The sequence below is a fragment of the Balaenoptera borealis genome (assembly GCF_965194805.1).
Source record: "Balaenoptera borealis genome assembly, chromosome: 14".
Taxonomy (NCBI): Eukaryota; Metazoa; Chordata; class Mammalia; order Artiodactyla; family Balaenopteridae; genus Balaenoptera; species Balaenoptera borealis.
Genome location: NC_138875.1, coordinates 69376103 through 69399296, shown reverse-complemented (window position 1 = coordinate 69399296; position 23194 = coordinate 69376103). Strand labels below are relative to the sequence as shown.

The 23194-nt window shown below is 45.3% G+C and overlaps 2 protein-coding genes across 5 annotated transcripts in view; both read left to right on the top strand.

Moving 5' to 3' along the window:
• The window catches only part of CHEK2 (checkpoint kinase 2), a 41599-nt gene extending 23288 nt beyond the window's left edge, over positions 1 to 18311 (top strand). Inside the window, exons 9-17 of one of the 2 annotated variants that reach the window (XM_082355592.1) lie at positions 959 to 991; positions 2633 to 2694; positions 4220 to 4319; positions 6098 to 6184; positions 6969 to 7132; positions 7359 to 7474; positions 8504 to 8589; positions 15065 to 15145; positions 15969 to 18311. In XM_082355592.1, the coding sequence (XP_082211718.1) occupies positions 959 to 991; positions 2633 to 2694; positions 4220 to 4319; positions 6098 to 6184; positions 6969 to 7132; positions 7359 to 7474; positions 8504 to 8589; positions 15065 to 15145; positions 15969 to 16058 (819 nt within the window). In that variant the 3' untranslated portion in view covers positions 16059 to 18311. The remainder of the gene's footprint in view (positions 1 to 958; positions 992 to 2632; positions 2695 to 4219; positions 4320 to 6097; positions 6185 to 6968; positions 7133 to 7358; positions 7475 to 8503; positions 8590 to 15064; positions 15146 to 15968) is intronic. The other variant, XM_082355593.1, reaches the window with a different exon arrangement.
• TTC28 (tetratricopeptide repeat domain 28) overlaps positions 1 to 23194 on the top strand; it is a 648733-nt gene that overhangs the window by 51558 nt on the left and 573981 nt on the right. For 2 of the 3 annotated variants that reach the window (XM_082355558.1, XM_082355557.1), the window contains exon 1: positions 20901 to 21155. The exons of the other annotated variant lie outside the window; for it this stretch is intronic. In XM_082355558.1, the coding sequence (XP_082211684.1) occupies positions 21054 to 21155 (102 nt within the window). In that variant the 5' untranslated portion in view covers positions 20901 to 21053. Of the gene's footprint in view, positions 1 to 20900; positions 21156 to 23194 lie in introns of those variants that run through there. 3 annotated transcript variants of the gene reach the window in all.

The window sequence follows — 23194 nt, the reverse complement described above, 5'->3', positions numbered from 1 at the left end:
GCCTGACCCCATGGCTGTTTAGTCCATGACCAAAATGTGGCTGGCAGGGCTCACCCTCAGTGGGTGGTGTGTCTGTTATTGATGTTGATGGTATTAATCTGGGCAGCATATGGGTGTCTCCTGTGTGCCAGCTGCTCTGCTGAGTGTTGGTCTTAGAAAGATAAATAAGACTTGACTCAGCCCATGCAGTGCCTGGTGAAAGGAGACTTGTGGTGGGTGTCAGTTTCCTTGTGGGGCAACACAGATTAGAGCCACTGCAGGAAGTGTGGATCTCAATTCCAAGGGGGACATTTGAGCTGGGGCTTGATGCCTGAGGCCAACCAAGTGTGCCCAGAAGGCTGGATCACCAGGCCTGGAGGGTAGTGTGAGCAAAAGTGTGACACAGGGAGAGAATCTGAGGCGGGCCGGGAGTTTTGTGGCCTGGAAAGGAGGATGTCTGGGACTGGCCGCAGGAGATGAGGCTGGGGTGGTGGGTGGTGACAGGACGAGGCTGGGTCTTGAAAGGCTTGCTAATCCCTGCTGAGAAGTTGGAATTTAGCCTCTAGGCAGCAAGGTGCTAAAGGATTTCTTTTTTCTTGTCTTCCTCCCTTCCTTCCCTCCTCCTCACTCTTCTCCCTTCCTTCCTTTAAATAATTTAAAATTATATAATATTTGACACATGTAAAATAAGTGTAAATTATAAAGCAAACCAATAAAGTGAACACCTTTGAACTCACCATTAATTTAACAACGAAAACTTTGCCCATACAAATAAATCTACCTCATACTCTTTGAAGTCTGTCGAGACTTGCCTTTTCCACTCGGCATTGTATTTCTAAGGTCCATCGTGCTGGGGAGGCTGTGGGGCATTCATTCACCGCTGTCTAACAGTTCATCATGGGGAGGTACCACTTGGAGGATTTTTTTCTTTAAGATTTATTTATTATTTATTTATTTAATTTATGTTTGGCTGCATCAGGTCTTAGTTGCGGCACGCGGGATCTTCGCTGAGGTATGTGGGATCTTTCATTCCGGCGCATGGGCTCTAGTTTGCGGCACGTAGGCTCTCTAGTTGAGGTGCTTGAGCTCAGTAGTTGGGACGTGCGGGCTTAGTTGCCCCGCAGTATGTGAGATCTTAGTTCCCCAACCAGGGATCGAACCTGTGTCCCCTGCCATTGTAAGGTGGATTCTTTACCACTGGACCACCAGGGAAGTCCCTACTTGGAGGATTTTAATCAGCGATGGAAGTGATGAAATTTGCCTTGTAGCAAGATCACTCTGGCGGGTTTTGCTATCCTTTTTAATCTAAAATCTAAAAGTCTTATGGGACTTCCCTGGCGGTCCAGTGGTTAAGACTCCGCGCTGCCAATGCAGGGGGCACGGGTTTGATCCCTGGTCGGGGAACTAAGATCCCACATGCTGCAGGTCGTGGCCAAAAATAAATAAATAAATAAGTAAAAATCTTACAGCTCTCTTCTCCTTAATTCTTCTTCTTTTTTTTTATATAAATTTATTTATTTATTTTTGGCCACGTTGGGTCTTCGTTGCTGCGCGCGGGCTTTCTCTAGTTGTGGCGAGTGGGGGCTACTCTTCGTTGCGGTGCGCGGGCTTCTCATTGCGGTGGCTTCTCTTTTTGAGGAGCATGGGCTCTAGGCGCACGGGCTTCAGTAGTTGTGGTTCGCAGGCTCTAGAGCGCAGGCTCAGCAGTTGTGGCGCATGGGCTTAGTTGCTCCACGGAATGTGGGATCTTCCCGGACCAGGGCTTGAATCCATGTCGCCTGCATGAGAAGGTGGATTCTTAACCACTGCGCCACCAGGGAAGCCCTTCCCTTTAATTCTGACGTAACCACAATCCTCTTCTCTGCTGGGTGGGAGTGTATGTCCCTAATAGATACTCACCACATCGTTTTTCTACCCCGACCATTAGCTTTACTGTCAGTCATTTGTACTATTAAAACAATAGGTGTGTTTTCCAAGTATAAAATCATGCTATTAAATATGCATTTTAAACTGTACAATACTGTCCTCTTGTTCTTCAGCAAATGCACCCAGCATTGATCAGAGGTCACAAACTATGAGCCAAAGGTGTGTGTGTGTGTCTCTCTCCTCCACCCCACAGATGTGCTGTAGAGTTCGTATGAAACTGGAATTTCCCTCTTCTCTTGGAAAATGGAGGATCTTGTCACATGGGGTCCCCTGTGGTGCCAGTTGCTTGGAGCTGAATAGCCCTGCTGTCTGGCAGCATGGCTGGGCTCCCCACCTGGCCCGCTCCCTTTATTCATGCTACCTGCTAGGCTCCCAGGTTCCTTAGGTGTCCTTGAGTCCCTGTCCTCGGGGGTCAGTGAGGAGGAAGGCTAGGAGGAAGGCTGGGAGGAGACTGGCCTCCCTTCTGTGGCACCAGCCTTGTATACAAAGCGTGAACTGCTCTCTTACCAGCTTGGTGTGGTGGAGAGTTTCTTGTATTTTCTCACTCAGGAGCCAGCTATGTTGTGTTCTGCCTTGCCCCGTGCGTGGAATTCAGAGTGTACCGAGGCAGGGGGCCGGAGGCCTGGTCTGGGCCTCCTTGACCCCTTGGGTGGATGTCCTGAGTTCTGCTCTTGTGGTTTTCCTCTTGGGGAGCTTCTCACTACTTTTCCTCTTTTTTCCCTTTTAGCCTTGTATCATCAAGATTAAAGACTTTTTTGATGCAGAAGATTATTATATTGTTTTGGAATTGTGAGTAGTATACTTTTTTTTGTTTCCATTTAAAAGTTTATAAGCCACCAAAGAGCCTAATGCTGGCTTGCATTTATGCATCCTGGGGACCCTCAATGTATGTATGTGGTGGGGGGTTAGTATCAATTCTAAAATCCCTCTAGTGTGTCCAAAGGCATGTGGATCTGAGGCCTGTGTTTGAATCTTACTCTGCTGGTGACTGACTGTCTACCCATGGGTTAGTTTACTTCACCTCTCTGAGTCTCGTACTCCCTGTGTTAAATTGGGGTAATAATGATACCCCCAGGCACAGATTCATAAGGTTCAAATGCGGTGAGGGCTGGAAAGCCCCCAGCAGAGCACCTGGCACACTAGGTGCTCAAACACAGGTGCATATTATTACTCTGAAATAACCGGCCTGGGTGGACCTTGCTGCTTGCGATCACAGTACCAGGTTGCATGGTGACACCTGAGTATCTTTCAGGTGCTGGTGTTCTTGCAGGTTTATTTGGTGTGATTAAAATAATTTCCTGTCTCATTCCTGGAAGAGGCCTGTTTTGATGTTCGTTCTGCATAAATGTGCAGTGTTTCTGGGAGTGGCTGTCATGGCAGACAGACAAGGGTTTACTCCTGCGGGAAACAGTGGCTATGCTGGCTGACCATTAAGATTATAGAGTAAACAGCAGCCCCAGTCATAGCACTAGGGGAGACTGGATGGCCCTTGTGCTTAAGGGAATATCTGTTGCTATGAAGTAGGAGGTTGTTATTTGACTGGATCTAGTTAAAACATTTTAATAATAATAGTAATAATAATACAATAACAGTAACTGATACTAATTAAGCAGTTAATATGAGCCAAGTCCTGCTCTAAGCACGTCACAGGGATTGACTCATTTAACTTTCCTGTCATCCAGATTACTTACAAGTTACTGGTGAGTTACTATTTTTAGGTCCACTTTACAGAAATGAGAACTGAATTGCAGAGGGATTGAATAATCTTAACAAGCATCTCCACTGTGCCAGGTGCTTTACCTACATCAGTTATCTCTTAATTTTTGCAACAGCCATCAAGGTAGGTGGGATTTTATCCCCATTTTTTGAGGAGGTAGAAACAAGCTCAGAGAGGTTGTGTAACTTGCCCAAAGTCCCACAGCTGGGAAGTGGTGGAGCTGGGGTTCAGACCCCAGTTGTCAGATTGTAGGTTCCTGCTTTCTCCTCTACACCAATCTCAGAACCACCTGGGGTGCACAATAAAAATGCAAACTCCTGGGTCCCACCTCTGATCTACTGCATCGGATTTTTTAAAAGCTCCCCAAGCGTCTCCAATTCCCACTGTGCTCTTCCTCCATCTTTCCTTGCCTTAGTTTCCAATGGGCACATCTTTGTTGTGGACGAGGCTTATTACATCACTTCCTTTACAAATGGGAGTCAAGAGTGAATGAACACTTTGCTTGTCTTAATGAGTTTGCTTTGTTTGTGTTATTCTCTTCCCTCCAAGTGAGTTTCCCTCCAGGAATGAACCCCCTGATTTGCCTGTGTGTTTCAGGATGGAAGGAGGAGAGCTGTTTGATAGGGTGGTGGGAAATAAGCGCCTGAAAGAAGCTACATGCAAACTCTATTTTTACCAGATGCTCCTGGCTGTGCAGGTAAGAGAAGCCCTTGCTGCTTTTGACAGTGTACTTTCTTTTAAGTGTTACTCTCCGAGTTAGGTAGAAGATGAGGGACGGGGGATAAAAACCCAGAGAGCAGAGTGTGTGTGTGGGTTGTTCCATTCTTGGCAAAAACATCCCACCCCTTTGACTCAGATGAGAAGACTATTGCTGTGAGGCTTAAGAGAGTAAAAAAAATGAAGTTAAAGAAATAAACACAGTCCCACATGGCCTCTCTCTAGCTTGGAGGTATTTCTGGAGGGGAAGGGATGTCTACTGCTGCCTGATCCTTGCAGAAATCCCCCTTACCTCTCAAGGGGGGAACTGGGCAGGTATGAGGACAGATCACACCCCCGTGGCACAGTGCTAGGGGTTTCTTGCACATGTAGCATCTTGTTAACTGTAGCAGGCACGCGGGCAGGCACATGCTCTGCCTTCTCTTCAATATTCGGGGCAAGTGTTGGGTGGAGGAACAGCTGATGGCACCCTGCATGCTTCAGAGAACATCACCCTTTCTTAACCCAGATTTGGTTGTGGCGATTCCCTGCCAAGGCCTCTTCCCTTGAGAGCCTACTGTGTGCAAGAAACGCAGTGATTGGGAGCAGCTCTTGCATTGAGCAAGGATTGAGGGAGATTTTCCAGGGGCTGGTCTACCTGGGTGCCCACCCTGGGGGCTTCACCAGATCCCTTTCCGAGTGGAGGTGTTTTGGAGGATTTTTCCTCTAGGCCAGAGGGATATCCAGAGAAAATTGAAGCCCATAAATACCTAACCAGTGCTTTACTCTCTTAATGGTTTGTTCCCAACCTTATATTATACCAAGAATATTAAGATGAATTGAGTGCAGATCAGTGGATGTGGGAAACTTTTTTTTCCTAAAGAAATATGACTTAGTATATAAAAATGAATACACAAAGAAATACCACCATTCTATTTCAGCCATAGTTTTCAAAGACTAATCTTTGCATCAAGGAACATGTTAAATCTGGGTGTTCAAACAGATAATCTACACATGTGTACTTTACAGAGTCCCTTTAAAAATATTCTCAGGGATGGAATAACCAAATATACTATTTTGGTGGAATTTTTATAGTTTAAGATGGTCTCATAATATTTTATATCACCCATTTACATTTTTATTATGGAAATTGACATCTTCTGTTTCTGCCAATGTGAAGGGATAGTTATTATCTTGAAGAGTGAAGTAAAATGTCTACTGTCATAAGTTGCCTTTTTCATTTTTCTACTTTTTTTTTTTTTTTTTAATTTTAAATTTATTTATTTATTTATTTATTTTTAGCTGTGTTGGATCTTCATTTCTGTGTGAGGGCTTTCTCTAGTTGTGGGGAGCGGGGGCCGCTCTTCACTGCGGTGCGCGGGCCGCTCACTATCGCGGCCTCTCTTGTTGCGGAGCACAGGCTCCAGACGCGCAGGCTCAGTAGTCGTGGCTCACGGGCCCAGTTGCTCCACGGCATGTGGGATCTTCCCAGACCAGGGCTCGAACCCGTGTCCCCTGCATTGGCAGGCAGATTCTCAACCACTGTGCCACCAGGGAAGCCCCATTTTTCTACTTTTTTAAAGAGTTTCTTGCAAACAAATTTGTAAACACTAATCCATTTATCCAGTGGTTTTCTATGATTTGGGGGAATATGGTTGTGAGTAACATGGCTTACAGTTTCATCCAACTGTAAAATGTGTGTGTGTGTGTATGTGTGTGTGTCTCTCTACTCACATCCTGCTCCATATATCTAAGGGTCATGCCTGTCTTTCTATGCAGTACCTTCACGAAAATGGCATTATACATCGGGACTTAAAGCCAGAGAATGTTCTACTCTCATCTCAAAAAGAGGACTGCCTTATAAAGGTAAGAAATGTATGTTCTATATGTGGCCACTCCAGTAGATTTCTGTTCAGAAACTCTTTTTAAATTCATCAAGTAAAAAGTGGGAGCATAAAAAGGTAGAGAACTTGACCTTCCCACTCTTAGCAGTTCTTTTAGAGATCAAGTGGTATTGCTCCAATCCAGATGTAATGAACATTTATTGAGCTCCATTGTGTATAAGCCACTTTCATCTTCAGAGGGAGGAAGTAGGGGTCTAGATGGGAGAAGCACATCCCCTGTCTTCCTCTGTTTAAAACAGTACTTCCCAAGCCTGGCTTCATTTTAGAATCCTCTGTTGATTTAAAAAAAAAAACAAAACAAACCATGACACCAAGGCTACGCCTCAGAATTGCTGTAGGTGGCACCCAGGTGTAAATATTTTCCCCAGGCTCCTCGGGTATTCCAGTTTGCAGCCAAGGTTGAGAAACTGGGGTCTAAGGAGAACCAGGAATAACTAATTAGAATTCTAGAGTGTCTGTTTAGGGTTATAAGCCTTTTGTAAGGTTACAGAAAGCCCAGATCTAAGTTGAGAAAACCTGGGCCTTAAAGTTCCTTGGCTCAGGAATTTTCATTTAAGCAAAATTAAATAACTTGCAGAGTATAAAATTACCTTACCAAAGCATCAATGTGTAGATTCCAGATTAGTGGCAGCATGAACCATAGGATAGGAACTGTTCTAATCTGCATGTCTTTTGGGACTGGCAGACTATGTTACTCTTTATTTTATGACGTCATTAAAAGTGATTCCCTTTTGTCCTTACTTTAGATTACTGATTTTGGGCAGTCCAAGATTTTGGGGGAGACCTCTCTGATGAGAACCTTATGTGGTACCCCCACTTACCTGGCTCCTGAGGTTCTTAATTCTTTTGGGACTGCTGGATATAACCGTGCTGTGGACTGCTGGAGTTTAGGAGTTATTCTTTTCATTTGGTAAGAAAAAGTTTTCATCTCTTCAGACTCTGGTTGGAGGTATTTAGGTGAAATCAGAAATGTGTCCAGGTCGAGAGCTTGTGTTTAATTTAGGTCACTTTTTTTGACCATCGATTTAAAGTAACACCTAATTTTTCATGATGCTGAAAAAGAAATCGTTATATCCACGAATGCCACTGAGAATGCCACTTGATTTCTTTTCCTTTCTCTCTCTACCAATATTAAGCCTTAGTGGGTATCCACCTTTCTCTGAGCATAAGACTCACGTGTCATTGAAGGATCAGATCACCAGTGGAAAATACAACTTCATTCCTGAAGTCTGGGCAGAGGTCTCAGAGAAGGGTATGGATACGAAAGGGTTAAGAATTTGTGGTTTGCTAAAATGTGTGTGTGCCATGGTGGGAATTTCTTTTCAAATTCTGTGATGTTTTCTCCTGTCAATCCTGTTCTTATTTTCTGTTGTTAGTTTTGTACCATTTGAGAGGCAAAGGAAATTATTAGGAACTTGGGCTCCAGGGCCAGGCTGATGTAGGCTCGTGTCCCGGCTCTGCTACTTCCTAGCTGTGTGACCTTAGGCAAGTTACTTAACATCTCTGGGTCTCCATTTCGTTTATTTGTAAAAGGAGCACAATAAACCCCTACTTGAGGGGTTTTGTGAGGGTTAAGTGTAATATGCTCACTGTGCCTGGTATCTATTTAAGTGTGCAAAATAATGGGTAACTTTTTAGTTACAAGGTCTCCTTTGAATTAGTAGTAAGCGCAGCAAGAGCTAAATGTAATTACTTTGTATTTTAGAATTTAAAAGGGTAACTTTGTAATTCTCAAAAGAAAAAGTAGAAAACTAAAACAATGTACCACAGATGATTGTGCTAAGTGTCACAGTGTCTAAGGAATAATATTGCAATATACAGCCAGCCTCCACTTGTTGCTGGCTGTCAAGCTTTGTTTCTGCCAAGCCTGGGATTCCAAGGAGCGAGCTCTCACTGGCCGAGGAACTCTCACCATCACTCTGTGGGTCTTGGAGAGAGTTGGCCGAACATCCTGAGTTTTAGAACTGGGGGAAGTTCAGCTTTAATTAGTTTGAACTTGAGTCCAGCAAGGAGAGTAGGGACGGAGAGCTAAGAGGTTGTGATGTCTGAGCAGGGAGTGTTGGGGAGCATCATGGTCGTTCCTGGTGTTCTAGAGCACGTGGACAAATACAGAGTGGGGAGGATTAGGGGGCCCTGCCTACCGTGCCTACTGATCACAATGACCTCAGCCCCTCTCTCCTCTTTCTGGATGTTGGCCTGTGATTCTGGCACACTCTAATTTTGTTGATTTAATGTCTTTATCCTTCTCACTGTGATTTGCCAAATTATCTTACTGCTTTAGCTCTGGACCTCGTCAAGAAGTTGCTGATAGTGGATCCAAAGGCACGTTTTACGACAGAAGAAGCTTTAAGACACCCGTGGCTTCAGGTGTGTATGGGGCAGTGCCTGCCAGCCTAAAATACCCGGGCAGCCCTGAACTGTGCCTTAGAGATGGGGAAGAGGCTGAAAACGTACATTTGCTTTGTTGGGTCTGTTTAATGCAGTTTTTAAAGACTGAGGTTTAGGTGTGTGGGTATGTGTATGTTTGTCTATGGGTCTGAGTGTGGGTGTGTCTCGTGTTTGTGTGCAACCTTTACAACTTGACTTGGATAGACAGGCTCACTTTATGGCCTGTCCTGGTTCCACCTGGCTTCCCTGAGTCTGCGGTTCAGTTGTGTTCCATTGTGTTCCTTTGAGAGATTGTTCTAGCCCCGAACTTCCACCCTAGCTATGTCCTTCTCTTCCCTCAAACACCGTACCCCAGACGGGCAGGATGGGCTGTGTTCCAGCCATCTTCAACCTTAGATCAGTGAAGCAGGGGTGGGAGGAGGGGAGCAGCCTCGCTGGGGGAGAATCTGGCTATTTCTTAAGCCCAAGTGATTGGGCATGAGGGGTCCCACTTCTCGTTCATGGTGAGTAAGCATGCCGTTAGCAGATTGTCACCTGTGCCTTTCAAGTCTGCATTTCCTCTGTATCCCTGCTGGGGGTTGTGGCTGCCATTAGATTATGCACTGATCTCATTCGAGCTGCCAGGGTTGGAAGTCCTTAGTGGCTTTGGTGGGCTAGTCTTTGGTTTTAGAATTCACTATGGCCTTGGGCAGGCTTTTTGATGGATGCCAGGTCTTCTGTTAAGTGGAGTTCCTTTCAGCACAGCCATACGCCTTTCTGTTAACTTTCATTTGGTCTCTGTTTCCTGTGGGGATGGGGGACTCAACCAGGTTGCTTGAGCCGGAGGCTCACATACTGTGGGAATTTCTAGTCCAGGAACTCCTTGGGCCATCTAGTCTCAGCACTGTGCTTCTGGGGCTCTGGGAAGACTGTCCTCGTTCTTTCTCTCTTCCAACCCTCCACACCGAACAGTTCTGCTCAGGCCAGCTCAGGTTGAGAACAAGAAATCCTTACAAGAAACAAAAAGTAGATATATGTGTTTGGGATGTTGCCCTGGAAACAGCAGTCCCTCCAGAAAAAAATCTGTCAGATGATTTAGCACTTAATAGACCACACAGATTTGAAACTGCAGGACCCTGGAGAAAAGGAATTTGGAAATAAAGGGTGCCTTTGCATGTGGGGACTTAATTTTGATGAAAAAGAAAAACATTCCTCTTGGCTCTTTTCATGTGCCTTAATAGGGAAACTCTTGGGGGCCAGATATGGAGGTAGCAGAGCTGTGTTAGTCTTGAAGAAAACAGAGCTTACCAGTTAGGCCTGGGAACAGGGTTTACATCTGCCCAAAATGTACAAACAAGCATAGCCTATTTTTCTTGTACTTTTTGTCTCAAAATTGTTAACAACTAAGGAAAAGGTGAAATTCAACCCTGCCACAGGGGTCTCACTTAAATACTCTTTTGTTCACATTTTATTTTTGCAGCAGAAGGTGGAGTGAACATTCAGTGAGGACGAGGATGCCAAGTGCCCACATAAATCACCTGCTGGTGACAGTTTAGGTTTCATTTTGGGAAAATTCAGTGTTTTTGAGGAAACTAAATGGTTTTATGGGTCTGGCACTGGACTGAGTGTTTGGAATGTGAGTTCTGATCTCTTTTTTGTTATTAACAGTGTCCAATTTTGGGAGCATCCCTTATATCCACCTTTGACCTCATGTTCACTTCTTTTTTTTTTTTTTAATTAATTAATTAATTAATTAATTTTTGGCTGCGTTGAGTCTTCGTTGCTGTGCATGGGTTTTCTCTAGCCGTGGCGAGAGGGGGCTACTCTTCGTTGCGGTGCGAGGGCTTCTCATTGCGGTGGCTTCTCTTGTTGCAGAGCACGGGCTCTAGGCATGTGGGCTTCAGTAGTTGTGGCATGCGGGCTCAGTAGTTGTGGCTCGCGGGCTCTAGAGTGCAGGCTTAGTAGCTGTGGTGCCTGGGCTTAGTTGCTCCGCGGCATGTGGGATCTTCCCGGACAAGGGCATGCACCCATGTCCCCTGCACTGGCAGGCGGATTCCTAACCACGCTGCCACCATGGAAGTCCATGTTTACTTCTTGAAATAGAGGATTTTTTCCTGCTTAACCTGGAGGCATATTACAATGTCGTATTTTTGAATAGATTGTAGACATCTCAAAGGAAGGGTATTTACAGATACACATTCTATCTGTGGTATGTAATGATCTCCTTTTTCAGATTACTGCTTACCGATGACTCTTTTTTATTTTTATTTTTGGCCGTGCCGTGGCTTGTGGGAACTTAGTTCCCCAACCGGGGACTGAATCCGGGCCCCAGCAGTGAAAGCACCGAGTCCTAACCACTTGACCGCCAGGGAACTCCCAACTGATGACTTGTTTTAAATACAGGCTTAAATAAGCTTGTGGTCATTTCTGTTTGGCTGCATGGTTTCATCTCTTCATGCATTCATTCATGCTTTCAGAGGACAGGTAAGGAGCTCATGTGTCAAGCACTGTTAGGCACTGTGGATACACAGTCCAGGTGGCGGCCAACCCTGACTACAGAGCAGTGAGATACATGTGGGAATAGGGGTAGGCACAGAGTATGGAGGATCCCCAGGATGAGGACTGCCCACAGGGCTTCCGCTACCCACAAGTTCACCCGGTGTGGAGAGTGTCTAAGGGCAGGGTGGCCTGGGGATGACATAAGCAGTATTACTTTGCTCAGGCTGCCATAACAGAGTACCACTGACTGGGTGGTTTAAACCATAGAAATTTATTTTCACACAATTCTGGAGGCTGGAAGTCCAATTTCAAAGTGCCAGCAGGTTTGGTTTCTCCTGAGGCCTCTTTCCTTGCCCTGCAGGTGGCTGCCTTCTCTCTGTGTCTTCACTTGGTCTTTTCTCTGTGTGCTCACATCCCTGGTGTCTTCTTCTTTTCTTATGAGGACATCAGCCATAATGGATTAGGGCCCCACCCTAAGAGCCCAATTTAAACAAAAAATTTATTATATTTAAGTATGGTTGATTTACAGTGTTGTGTTGGGCTTCCCTGGTGGCACAGTGGTTAAGAATCCACCTGCCAATGCAGGGGACACGGGTTCGAGCCGTGGTCCGGGAAGATCCCGCATGCCACGGAGCAACTAAGCCCGTGCACCACAACTACTGAGCCTGTGCACTAGAGCCTGCGAGCACAACTACTGAGCCCACGAGCCACAACTGCTGAAGCCCGTGCGCCTAGAGCCCATGCTCCATCAGAAGCCACTGCAATGAGAAGCCCACTCACCACAACGAAGAGTAGCTTCCGCTTGCTGCAACTAGAGAAAGCCCGCTCACAGCAACAAAGACCCAATGCAGCCAAAAGTAAATAAATAAATAAATTTATATTAAAAAAAAGTGTTAATTTCTGCTGTACAGCAAAGTGATTCAGTTATATATATGTATACATTCTTTTTCATATTATTTTCCATTATGGTTTATCACAGGATATTGAATATGGTTCCCTGTGCTATACAGTAGGACCTTGTTGTTTATCCATTCTCCATATAATAGTTTGCATCTGCTAATCCCAAATTCCCAGTCCCTCCCTCTCCCACCCCTACTCCCCCCTTGGCAACCACGAGTCTGTTCTTCATGTCTGTGAGTCTGTTTCTGTTTCATAGATAAGTTCATTTGTGTTATATTTTAGATTCCACATATAAGTGATATCATACGGTATTTGTCTTTCTCTTTCTGACTTACTTCACTTACTATAATCTCTAGGTCCATCCATGTTGCTGCAAATGGCATTATTCCATTCTTTTTTATGGCTGAGTAGTATTCCATTGTATATATGCACCACATCTTTATCCATTCATCTGTCGATGGACATTTAGGTTGTTTGGCTATTGTAAATAGTGCTGCTATGAATATACGGGTGCATGTATCTTTTTGAATTATAGTTTTGTCCAGATATATGCCCAGGAGTGGGATTGCTGGATCATATGGCAACTATTTTTAGTTTTTTGAGGAACCTGCATACTGTTTTTCCATAGTGGCTGCACCAATTTACATTCCTACCAACAGTGTAGGAGGGTTCCCTTTTCTCCAAATCCTCTCCAGCATTTTTAATTTGTGGACTTTTTAACGATGGCCATTTTGACCAGTGTGAAGTGGTACCTCATTGTAATTTTGATTTGCATCTCTCTGATAATTAGCGATGTTGAGCATCTTTTCATGTGCCTGTTGGCCATCTGTATGTCTTCTTTGGAGAAATGTCTATTTAGGTCTTCTGCCCATTTTTTGATTGGGTTGTTTGATTTTTTTTGTTATTGAGCTGTATGAGCTGTTTATATATTTTGGAAATTAAGCCCTTGTTGCTCGAATCATTTGCAAATATTTTCTCCCAGTCTGTAGGTTGTCCTTTGGTTTTGTTTGAGGTTTCCTTTGCTGTACAAAAGCTTGTAAGTTTGATAAGGTCCCATTTGTTTATTTTTGCTTTTATTTCTATTGCCTTGGGAGACTGACCTAAGAAAACAATGGTACGATTTATGTCAGAGAATGTTTTGCCTATATTCTCTTCTAGAGTTTTATGGTGTCATGTCTTATATTTAAGCTAAGAGCCTCATTTTAACTTAATTATCCGTTTGAAGGCCCTGTCTCCAAATACAGTCACAATTCTGGGGGTTGGCTTCAACATATAAATGGGGTCTGGGGGGCCACAATTCAGTCATAACTCACACAGTTCAGCCATAACAATCACAATTCAGTTGCCACAGCAACGGGGGAATAGCATTTTCAACATTGATTGAGTCCCTCTGATATGGAGGCCTCTGTGCTTATTACAGTGCCTGGCATCTAAGGGTCCTCAACTGTTCACTGAGTGAATGAGGAAGGTGGGTGAGGTGGGTGGGCAGGGAGGCACAGAGGGCATTTCTGGCGGAGGCTGTAAGCAGGTGTAGGAGGAAATAAGGGATGGACCTTTGAGAGTGGCCTTGCTGAGAAATGAGATCCTAGAGGACAGTGTGGAGTGGAATCCAGATGAACTTGGCACTTGGGCAGTGGGGAGCTACACTGAGTGATGCAATAAACAGAGTGATGGAAGCAGGTGATTCTAGCTACTAGATGTAGAACAGGTGAATTCATCCTCGAGCACCAATTTTTCTATATCCATCAAATTGCTGAATATTGAAGGCCTTCACTCCTAGGTCCTTTCTCCGCACCCACCATGGTGCACTTGGTGTAGTGGGAGGAGTGGAGCGGGGGTTGGATGGAAAAGTACATGGGGATTTGGAAGTGGGCTGCTCTGGGTCTGTATTCCACTTGTGAGTGGCTGAGCTCAGCTTTCAGCTGGCCCCAAAGCCCACAGTCCTAGTCATGGATGTTTCACCTTTCTGAAGGTAGGGAGGGCTGTCACCTCTCAGGGCTCCCAGATGCAGAAGTGAGCCCTGCAGAAGTAATTATCCATGGAGGTGGGCAGGAGTTTTCTGAGTACCCTGCCCCACCCCTCATTTCCCTCTCCAGCAGCAAGAAACACCTGTTCACTTTTTTTTCTGATTAGCTCTGGGATATTGTGGGCTTGAAGTCCTTCTGGCAACTTGTGCAGTGCTTGCTGGGTGAATTTTCCTAGGGTGCAGGGTTGCTTTGTTAGGGTGGCCCCGGTAACTGGTCTCATTGTTGGCAGTGGGAGGGGGGACCTCCTGGAAAGATCTGGGGAGCAGCATGGAGCCAACCCCAGCCTCTGACCTCCTGATCGCCATCTCTCAGGATCTGAGATGCTGGCTCTGAAAGATTGACTACTAAGGTCTATGGTTCTCTCTGACCCACCCGGAGCTCTTTTTTTTTTTTTCAAAATAAAATTTATTTGCTAATGAAATTAAAATATAGTGAAAACCAAAAAAATGCTCTTTCAGAAGATTTTATCATATTTCAGCTATATTCTATTGATAATAATTCTGTTTTTATTATATGTATATCACCTTTCGGTTTACAAAGTCTTATCTAATAATTCTGTCCTACCTTAACACTAGTCAAACCACTTGAAACCATTTGAAATAGTTTGATGGGGCTTTGTGACATAGTGTAACGCATTTTCTACCACAGATTTTCAAGGATCATATAATGAAAATAAATTTATATGACAGGTTTGGATAAGCAACTATTTCTTTGCTCCCTTGTTTTCACAGATGAAATTATGTAATTCCATAAGTATATTTTAGTCAACCAATCCTTTTGTTACATAGTTATATAATGGAAAGGTGACAGTTGCTCATTATGTTGTAGTCAGTCTATTAGTAGTAGACATTCACCTGGAGCTCTTAAGCGTATGGGTTTGGTTCAGCCAGTGTTGACTGAGCACCGACTGCTGAGTAGACTTTTCCCTTTTCTCCACATTCCTCCCCGTCTTAGCCTACTTCCCTGTTTCCGGGGGCATCCTAGCCCTGCCTTTCAGGAGCTTTCTTTCCCTCATTCACAGCCTACTTATGTTTTTCATTTCTTCACAGGATGAGGACATGAAGAGAAAATTTAAGAATTTGCTTTTTGAAGAAGAAAAGTCGATGACTCTGCCCCAGGTTCCCACCCAGGTATTCTGGATCATGGTCATTAAATGTAGGCTAAGTTTAAAGAGCCAATGAGTGGAGGATAAGGAGTTTGAATAGTCTCTTTAGCAGTGATTGCTTAACATTTTTTTGGTAAGGAATAATGTAGTAGATACTTTGTTTCAGCTTGATCTGCTTTGGCACCTTTAGAAGATTTAATAATGAAGAGTATGTTTAATGCATTAGAGAAGCACAGCTAGGGGTTGTCATTCAGGAAGTCTCCTGTAAGGCAAGATTGGAAGACTTATTAGAGGCTCAGATTTAAACTTGTTGAAAAATTTAAAATTTGGGGGAGTGGTTGATGATTTCTGATTATAATCTTATTCCTCTAAAGTTCTTTGTAGGTATCAGTTAATATCTGTTCATTCCTGTCCTGCCTTCTTTCCGTAACACTCCTCTTCCTACTGCTCCCTTGCAATTTTATAAATGGGGAAAAAAAGACACAAAAAAGATTGTCTTCCCACAAAAGAGCAAGACTTGAGGCTCCCTGGGAGAGGTATTGTGGTCCCTTTACATTTCCTAATTTAGAAGACAACCAAGAGGAGGCTGGTTATGCTGCTTACTTTGAATAGATATCATTGAGTGGTTGGAAGCCCCAAGGGAGAGAAATGTCAGTCCAATAAGGGTGTCTGAGTTTGGGAGGGGTGTGGTGGGGATTCAGAGTCAATGAGGACAACCAGTATTCTTGGTCCTAGAAGTTTCACATGAAAGGCTCCAAGTTCACTGGAAGTATATAGGGAAACTTTGATAAATTGTAACCAAGCCAGAGGTTTTCTTTGAACATCTCTCCCTTTTCCTTTACTTTCAGCCTTCCACAAGTCGAAAGCGGCTTCTTGAAGGGGAAGCAGAGGATGCCGACCCCACAAAGCGCCTGGCTGTGTGTGCTGCTGTCTCGTGAACACCGGTTGACCATGAAAGAATTGAACTTTCTTGAACCCTGCTGCCATGTTCTTTAAATCTGTTTTGCATAGTTTGTATTTTCATTATGGGAACAGTTGCTTTTCCACAATCATTGATACACAATTCAAAACGTAATGGAACCTGGGCTGTGTGCTTTTGCTTGTTGATCAGCTCTTAATTACACGCCTTTAGTGTGTGCATATTTGAAGTTGTGTGCCTTTCCTCTGGTGCCTCTACCTTGGCTGTAACCAGGCAGGTTTCTTAGGATGTATCCCTGGGTGAGCTGCATACAAATTCTAAAGTTGCAGGGGACGCGGCACAGTGAGTCAGGGTGGGGTTTGTTGAGACTGGCCAGAGTCCTTACAAGACGGTCGGTACCTTGGTGCATCTACTATGGGCCAGTTTTGTTTTATTTTTTTTTAACTTTAATTTTTTTAAATTTTATTTTTCATTCTTATTTTTTTGGCCATGCGGCTTTCGGGATCTTAGTTCCTTGACCAGGGATCGAACCCATACCCCCTGCAGTGGAAGTGTGGAGTCCTAACCACTGGACTGCCAGGGAATTCCCCCATGGGCCAGTTTTAGAGTCCCATTCTCCCCCTCATCATCCCTGAAACCACAGAGCCAGATAAGTTGTGAAATTTAAAAATTTCCTGATTTTAGGAAGAGGACCAGGCACATCAACTGTGTTTATATGTAATACCCAGCTGAATCCTATAACCAAACACTTTAATATTTCTGCAGCAAATATTCACAGTAAGAGGAATAGAGAAAACTGTAAATAGCTTCATGTCACTTCAGGTCTATCTTTTCTGCCACGAGAGTTATGGAGGACTCTCCAGTTTCAGAGCTGTTTGGATTTTGGAAATGTAACTAAGGCATGTGGGCATGTCATGTTGACCTAATGATGACCAAGGAGGCCCTGTGTAAAGCGCCTCCCCAGGTTGGTCTTGTCTAGTGATTCTATGGAGGGGAGGGCTAGGTCCTCTGATCACCTTTATGTTATAGGTGAGGAACCCAGGCTGAAGGAGTAAGGTGACTTACCCAGTGTCACACAGCTAGGAAGTGGCGGAGCTGAGACCCAACCCAGGGCTTTCTGACTCAAATTCATGTTCCTCATCTCCCTCCCTTATTCAGTCAGACTCAGGGATGTTGACTCACACTGACAAAACTCACATGAGACTGATTTCCAAATTTTGAATGCCAGTATGTTCAATCATGATGAATGGGTACAATGCCATGATCTGTGGAAGCTGGGACATCTTGGTGACAAGGAACAGAGGCCCATTCAAATTACTTCATGGAAAAGGGGATCTGTTTCAGCCTTACAGAGGGCTGGGCCTGGGAGCCATCAGGAGCCCAGGCAGTTCTAATGGCTGGCTCTTCTTGTCTCTTTCTGACCCACTGATTTTGCTTCTTTTGTAACTTTGGCTGACTGATGCTAGGCCACATTGTAGCTTGCTGACTATGCCATGAGTTGAGTGTCTTGGTTCAGATGCCACTGGTGAGCCAGCCAGGGGAGGGTGAGGGGCACACAGCTGTTGCCCCAGGCAATGAAGGGTGGTGGTTGGCAATGGAAATTAGAAGGGTGTGCAAGCATTCTGAGGCTTGGCTGGCCTGTTGCTGAGGGCTAGATGGGGATTTAGGTGGTTTGCCTATTTAAAGGAATGAGGCTGAGATTGCCAAGTTAGATGGGTTTTAGCTCATTTGAATATTTAATGTGAAGGTTGTGGTTTCTTAGGGCATCTTTCTCTCTTGGGGTAGTCAGCAAGCCCTTCTCTGTTTCCAGAGCACTTTGTATTAGCTCTCTGATTATACCTACCATGGTAGGATGAATAATGGCCTCCAAAAATGTTCTTATCCTAATCCCCAGAATTTATGAATACTTGGCTTTACATGGCAAAAGAGACTTTGCGGATGTGATTAAGTGAAGGATCTCGAGATGGGAAGACTATCCTGTTTTATCAAGGTGGGCCCAGTGTTATCACAATGTTCCTTTTAAGAGGGACACAGGAAGAGTCAGAGTCAGAAGAGATGGAGTGGTGCTCTTTCAAAACAGAGGAAGAGGCCACTAGCCACTACAGGCAGCCACTAGAAGCTGACAGACAAAAAGCAAGGAAATGGATTCTTCCATTGGAGCCTCCTGAAGGAACCAGTCATTTTACTTTACACCTTGACTTTAGCCAGGTGAAACTGATTTCAGACTTCTGACCTAGGAAAGTTAAGAGAATAAATGTGTTATTTTAAGCCACCCAATTTGTGGTAATTTGTTACAGCAGCCAGGGGAAACTAATATACTCATTACTAATGGGGAGACATCAGCTGCTGATCTGCGGACACCCAGCATCCACCTCCTCTTCTTAACCTTATACTCCGGTTTTCTTTTTGGGGAATTCTTTCTCCCTATCCCATGAAGTCATAGAGGGAGGGGGAGATGGTACCTAGGTGTCTGCCTTCCCCCCACCCGCCCCTGCACGCTATAGAAGCCAAAGGGGTCCCTAGAGGCTCCTCCTCTGGTAGAGCTCCTCTCACTGCCCACCCAGCTGGAGGTGGGCACGGGATTTTGAAATATGAGCAAATGGAGCTGGGATGGCAACATCAGTAGTGGGAGCAATATTGTGCTAATCTGAGCTCTCTGAACTTCCTGACCTTTGGCTTTGGACAAGTTACTTCTAATTGCTGAGCTTTTATTTCCTTATCTGTAAAATGGGTGCAATAAGAGTACCATCTTAATACGGCATTTCTGAGGATTCAGTGGTGGAAGTTTCATTTAAAGTGCCTGGTAGGGGATCTGTCAGTGTCGGCTTCTATCATTAAAGGTGGGAGGGTCACATACATAGCCAGAGGGAGCCATAGAAAGTTCTTGAGCAAGGAAGTAACATCACCTGTTTACCTTTTTTGGGTTCACACAAGATGGGTGGATAACTGAGATGCCTTTGACAAAGCAGATTTGGGAAATGCCAGGCCTGGGGTGGGTGGTGGGAGCAGAGGTGGAGGGGTACCACCCAGTGACTGAAGTAACTGCCAGTCCCTTTTGAAGAACAGGCATGTTGCTTGGTGGTGGACCTCCGGTGCCTTGATGATGGTGCAGTAGACAGCTGTACTTTGTTACTGTCCTGAACCTGATGCCTCTTACGGTAATTGCAGCCCTATTTTTTCTGGGGGAGGGGAATCCCTCCTCCCACTTGCTCCCACCCCAGGTCCTTCTGGCAGGGTTGACCCCACCCCCTTCCTAGAGGGGCTCCATATAGTCAGATCTAGCCAATCTTGCTGTGATTGGCTCAGGCAGGTGCACGTGACCCAAATGGGTCCAGTGAAAGAAAACCCAAGACTTTGGCTGGAACTACTGGGAAACAGCTCCTGCTATGAATATGTAAAGTTACATATTCATAAATTCTGGGGAATTAGGATGAGAACATCTTTGGAAGCCATTATTCACCCTACCATGGTAGGTGTGAGCTAGGAGCTGCCCAGGACACTATGTGGAGAGAACTGCATGAGAATGAAGTCATCACAGAGGGAAGCAGAGCTAAGAGATTGTAGAAACACTGAGGTTATCGTTTGAGCACCTGGATCCAGCTATGCCTTAAGTGAGGTACCACCCAGGACTTTTCAATTATTCCCTTAATTGTTTTACTCCAGGTTGAGTTTTTTAAATTAAAAAAAAATTTTTTTGTTTAAAAAATTTTTGGTCACTTGTGTCTGGAAAAGGCCAGACTAATAAATTCAACCACTTACAAACTCCAAGAGACCCTCAGGCACTCTTCTCTCTTTTTTTTTTTTACAAGTGAAAACATTCTCTGCTGTTGTTTTTGTGCCAACTTTAGGGTTTCCAGAGAGGTTTGGGTCAGAGAATGGAAAGTGAAGATGTGGGAACTAAGTCCCTCCAGCCCCAAGGTTGAGCGAACCCCCTCCCAGATAATTATACCACAGGGTTTGGGATCAGAGCCCCCTTCACTAAACTTGAGGAGTCTTTGAAGGATAGGGCTGGAATTATACCACTGAAGCTTGGATAGCTTGGTGTGTGCCAGGCATTGTGCTCAGAGAGGTGTGTGCCTCATCGGAAAGCTCACCTCAACCCTGTGAGGTATTACTGCCGCTCCTCCCTTTGCAGATTTAGAGATCAAGACTCTCTGGGTGTGTCAAGTGACCTGTTCAAGGTTTCCCAGTTTGCAAGAACCGGAGGCAAGACTTGAACCGATTTCCCTTTTCAAGGGCCCTTGGTTTTTGACCATAAAACAAAATTACTTAAGATGTCTTGTCACTGGATTACCATTTGGTGAGCACTAGGCGCGGTGTTGACATTTTATCTGGATTATTTCAAGTCCTCCTAACTTGCTGGACGTTCCCGATGAAGGAGAAACAGGCTCCTGGAGACCTGACCTTAATCAGGCAAAGGTGAGTGGAGATGTGGGACTCGAACTAAGATTCTCCATTGAGTCTGGCTTTCCAGGGACATGGACATCAACTGTGCTACTTAGGCTCGCGCACGTGCTCACACACCTTCGCGATGGGGCTCTCATCACCTTAGCGGCGTCTTCCCCCGGGACTTCTTGGGATAATTCCCTCTTGGCTTGGACCACCTCCTCAAGCCCAAGTAGGTGAAGCAAAAGGGGCAGTGCCGAGGGCCCTGGTCCGGCGTCGTCCGCAGTGTGGCAGGCGGCGGCACCCAGCCCAGAACGGCGAGCTCTCTGGCCCGGCCGGACGGCTGCAGAGGGGGTGGGCGCAACGCTGGGAACAGCGGCCGGCTCCGGAGGGCGCGAGGCGGGGCGCCCGGGGAGGGGGCGCGGCGAGTGCGCACTTGCGCGGTCGGGGGGACTCGCGGAGGCGCGCGGGGAGCGGGCGCGGCGATGCGCGCGTGCGCGGTGTTGGGGGGTGTGGGGGTCGCCGCGGCGGCGCGCGGCACGGCGGGAACATGGCGCGCGGGGCCGGCGCGCGCTCCTAGCTGGCGGGACCGTTAGCTCGAGGCGGACGCGGCCCGGGCCCCGCGGAGATGGAGCAGTCGCCGCCGCCGGCGCTCGAGCCCACCCCGGGGTCGACCCCGGCACGGAGCCGTAGGCGGCGGGAGCCCGAGTCACCGCCGGCGCCGCCTCCGGTGAGTTCGTGAGGGGCGCGGGCCGGGAGACTTTCTTTGTGAAACTCCGTCGGTGCGAGCCGGGCCGGGCCTCGGCGGCTGACGAGCGCCCGCGAGGCGGAACCCACCCCATCGTCCGGGTTCGAGCCCTGCCTCGCGCTGCTCGGCAGCGGGACCTGGTCTGTTGCCTGCCCGCCTCAGTTTCCGCGGGAGTGTGTGTGCGCGCACGGGGGGGCCGTATGCAGTCGGCGCCTAACGCGCGCGGTGCCAATCCCTTGCCTCCGTCCCCGCCGGGCGGTGGCTGCCCGTGAGCCGGGCCCACGGGAGAGGTAGACCGCAGCCGCTAGGAGACAGGTGTCGGCGCAGCCCCGGGAGGCTCAGGTGCAGACAGCCCCAGGTGGAATCTAAGGCAGTGAGCTGTCCGTTCCCGGAAGGAAGCAAGTCTGTCGGTGTCTCAGCACAGAGTGATTTTGGAATGCTTTACATCCATCTCAGCGTGGTGGTGTGTTTGGGGTATTTATCGGTCAGGGTGAAGGAAGTTGAGTGAAATGGACTTCGGAGGTGTGGCTCCGGCTGGATGGGATGGGATGCCCCCGAGCATTGGGCTCCTCAAACAGCCAGGGCATAGGAATAATCTGGAGCGCTTGATAAAATACAGGCGTCACAACTCACCCCAGGCCCACGGACTCAGACTCTCCAAAGCAGAGGAGCAGATTTTGAATTTTTAACAAGCTCCTGCGTGATTATGATTAGGTACATTTGACAAGCACTGTTTTAGTGTAAGCTTCCTGCGAGCAGGGACCTGATCTGTTCATTGCTCACCATGGCATCCTGGTATCAGGCGCAGTGCTTACCACATGGTAGATGGTCAGTAAATATTTGTAGAAAGACTAAAGGACTTAGGGAGTTTCCAAAATAGGAGTTCTTGTATTTTCAGGAGCTTTTTGAAGTTATTATCTCCGTCACATTTACTGTATGATGTGATTTTTCTCAGTCCCAACTTAACTTTTGTAACTGTTTATAAATGCCTTGTTTTCAGTATATTTAAGGCAAAAGCAGGGTATACCTTGCTCAGTATAAACCATCAACTATGTATAATCCTAACTAGGTTAAAATTAATTCTGAAACTAAATTCTGAATAAAAAAATTGCATTTTTCTTTCTTTTCATCATTTGGGAACACTAGGCTTATAGGATTTTGTTCTTTTGAGGCAGGTAAATATTTACATTTTCATCAAAGCAAACCTGAATTACTGTTTATTCAGAAAAGTTGGCAATTCGCTTAAACCTCTGAGTATTTGTAATTTTTATGTGATATTTTGAAATTGAGATTTATGTTTAGTTCAGAGTCATGCTAAAGTAGAATTGTTTGAAAGTTATTTGATATTTCAGGGGCTGTTTTTTTCATGTTTTTTGAATTTCAATACTTGATTTAATTTCAGTAGTTTGTTGTTCATGGACAAAATATGAATGTATAGGAAGACAAAATTTTAGGAATATGCATGTGAAGAAGAAAAATTGAAAATTAGGTGCTTTGTTTTCTCTCAGCATTTCATTTTTGTAGTTCATGCACATGTCTTTTTAAAAATTCCTTATTTTAATTAAGATATCAATATAATTGACATGTAACATTAGTTTCAGGTGTACAACATAATGATTTGATATTTATATATATTGCAGAGTGATCACCACAATAAGTCTAGTTAACATCCATTACCATACCTAGTTACAGATTTTTTTCTTGAGATTAGAGCTTTTAAGACCTACTCTTTTAGCAACAATCAAATATACAATACAGTGCTATTAACTATAGTCACCATACTGTGCATCCCCATGACTTTTTTTTTTTTAAAGTGTCTTAAAAAACCCCAGCTTTGTTGAGATATAATTAATCTTACAATATGTGGTCTTTTTGTGACTGGCTTCTTTCACTTATCACAGTGTTTTTGAAGTTTATCCATGTTGTACCTGTATCATTTATTTATTGCTGAATAATACTTAATTGAACAGGTATACCGCATTGTATCTTTTCATGCATTGATAGACATAGTTTTTTTCCCC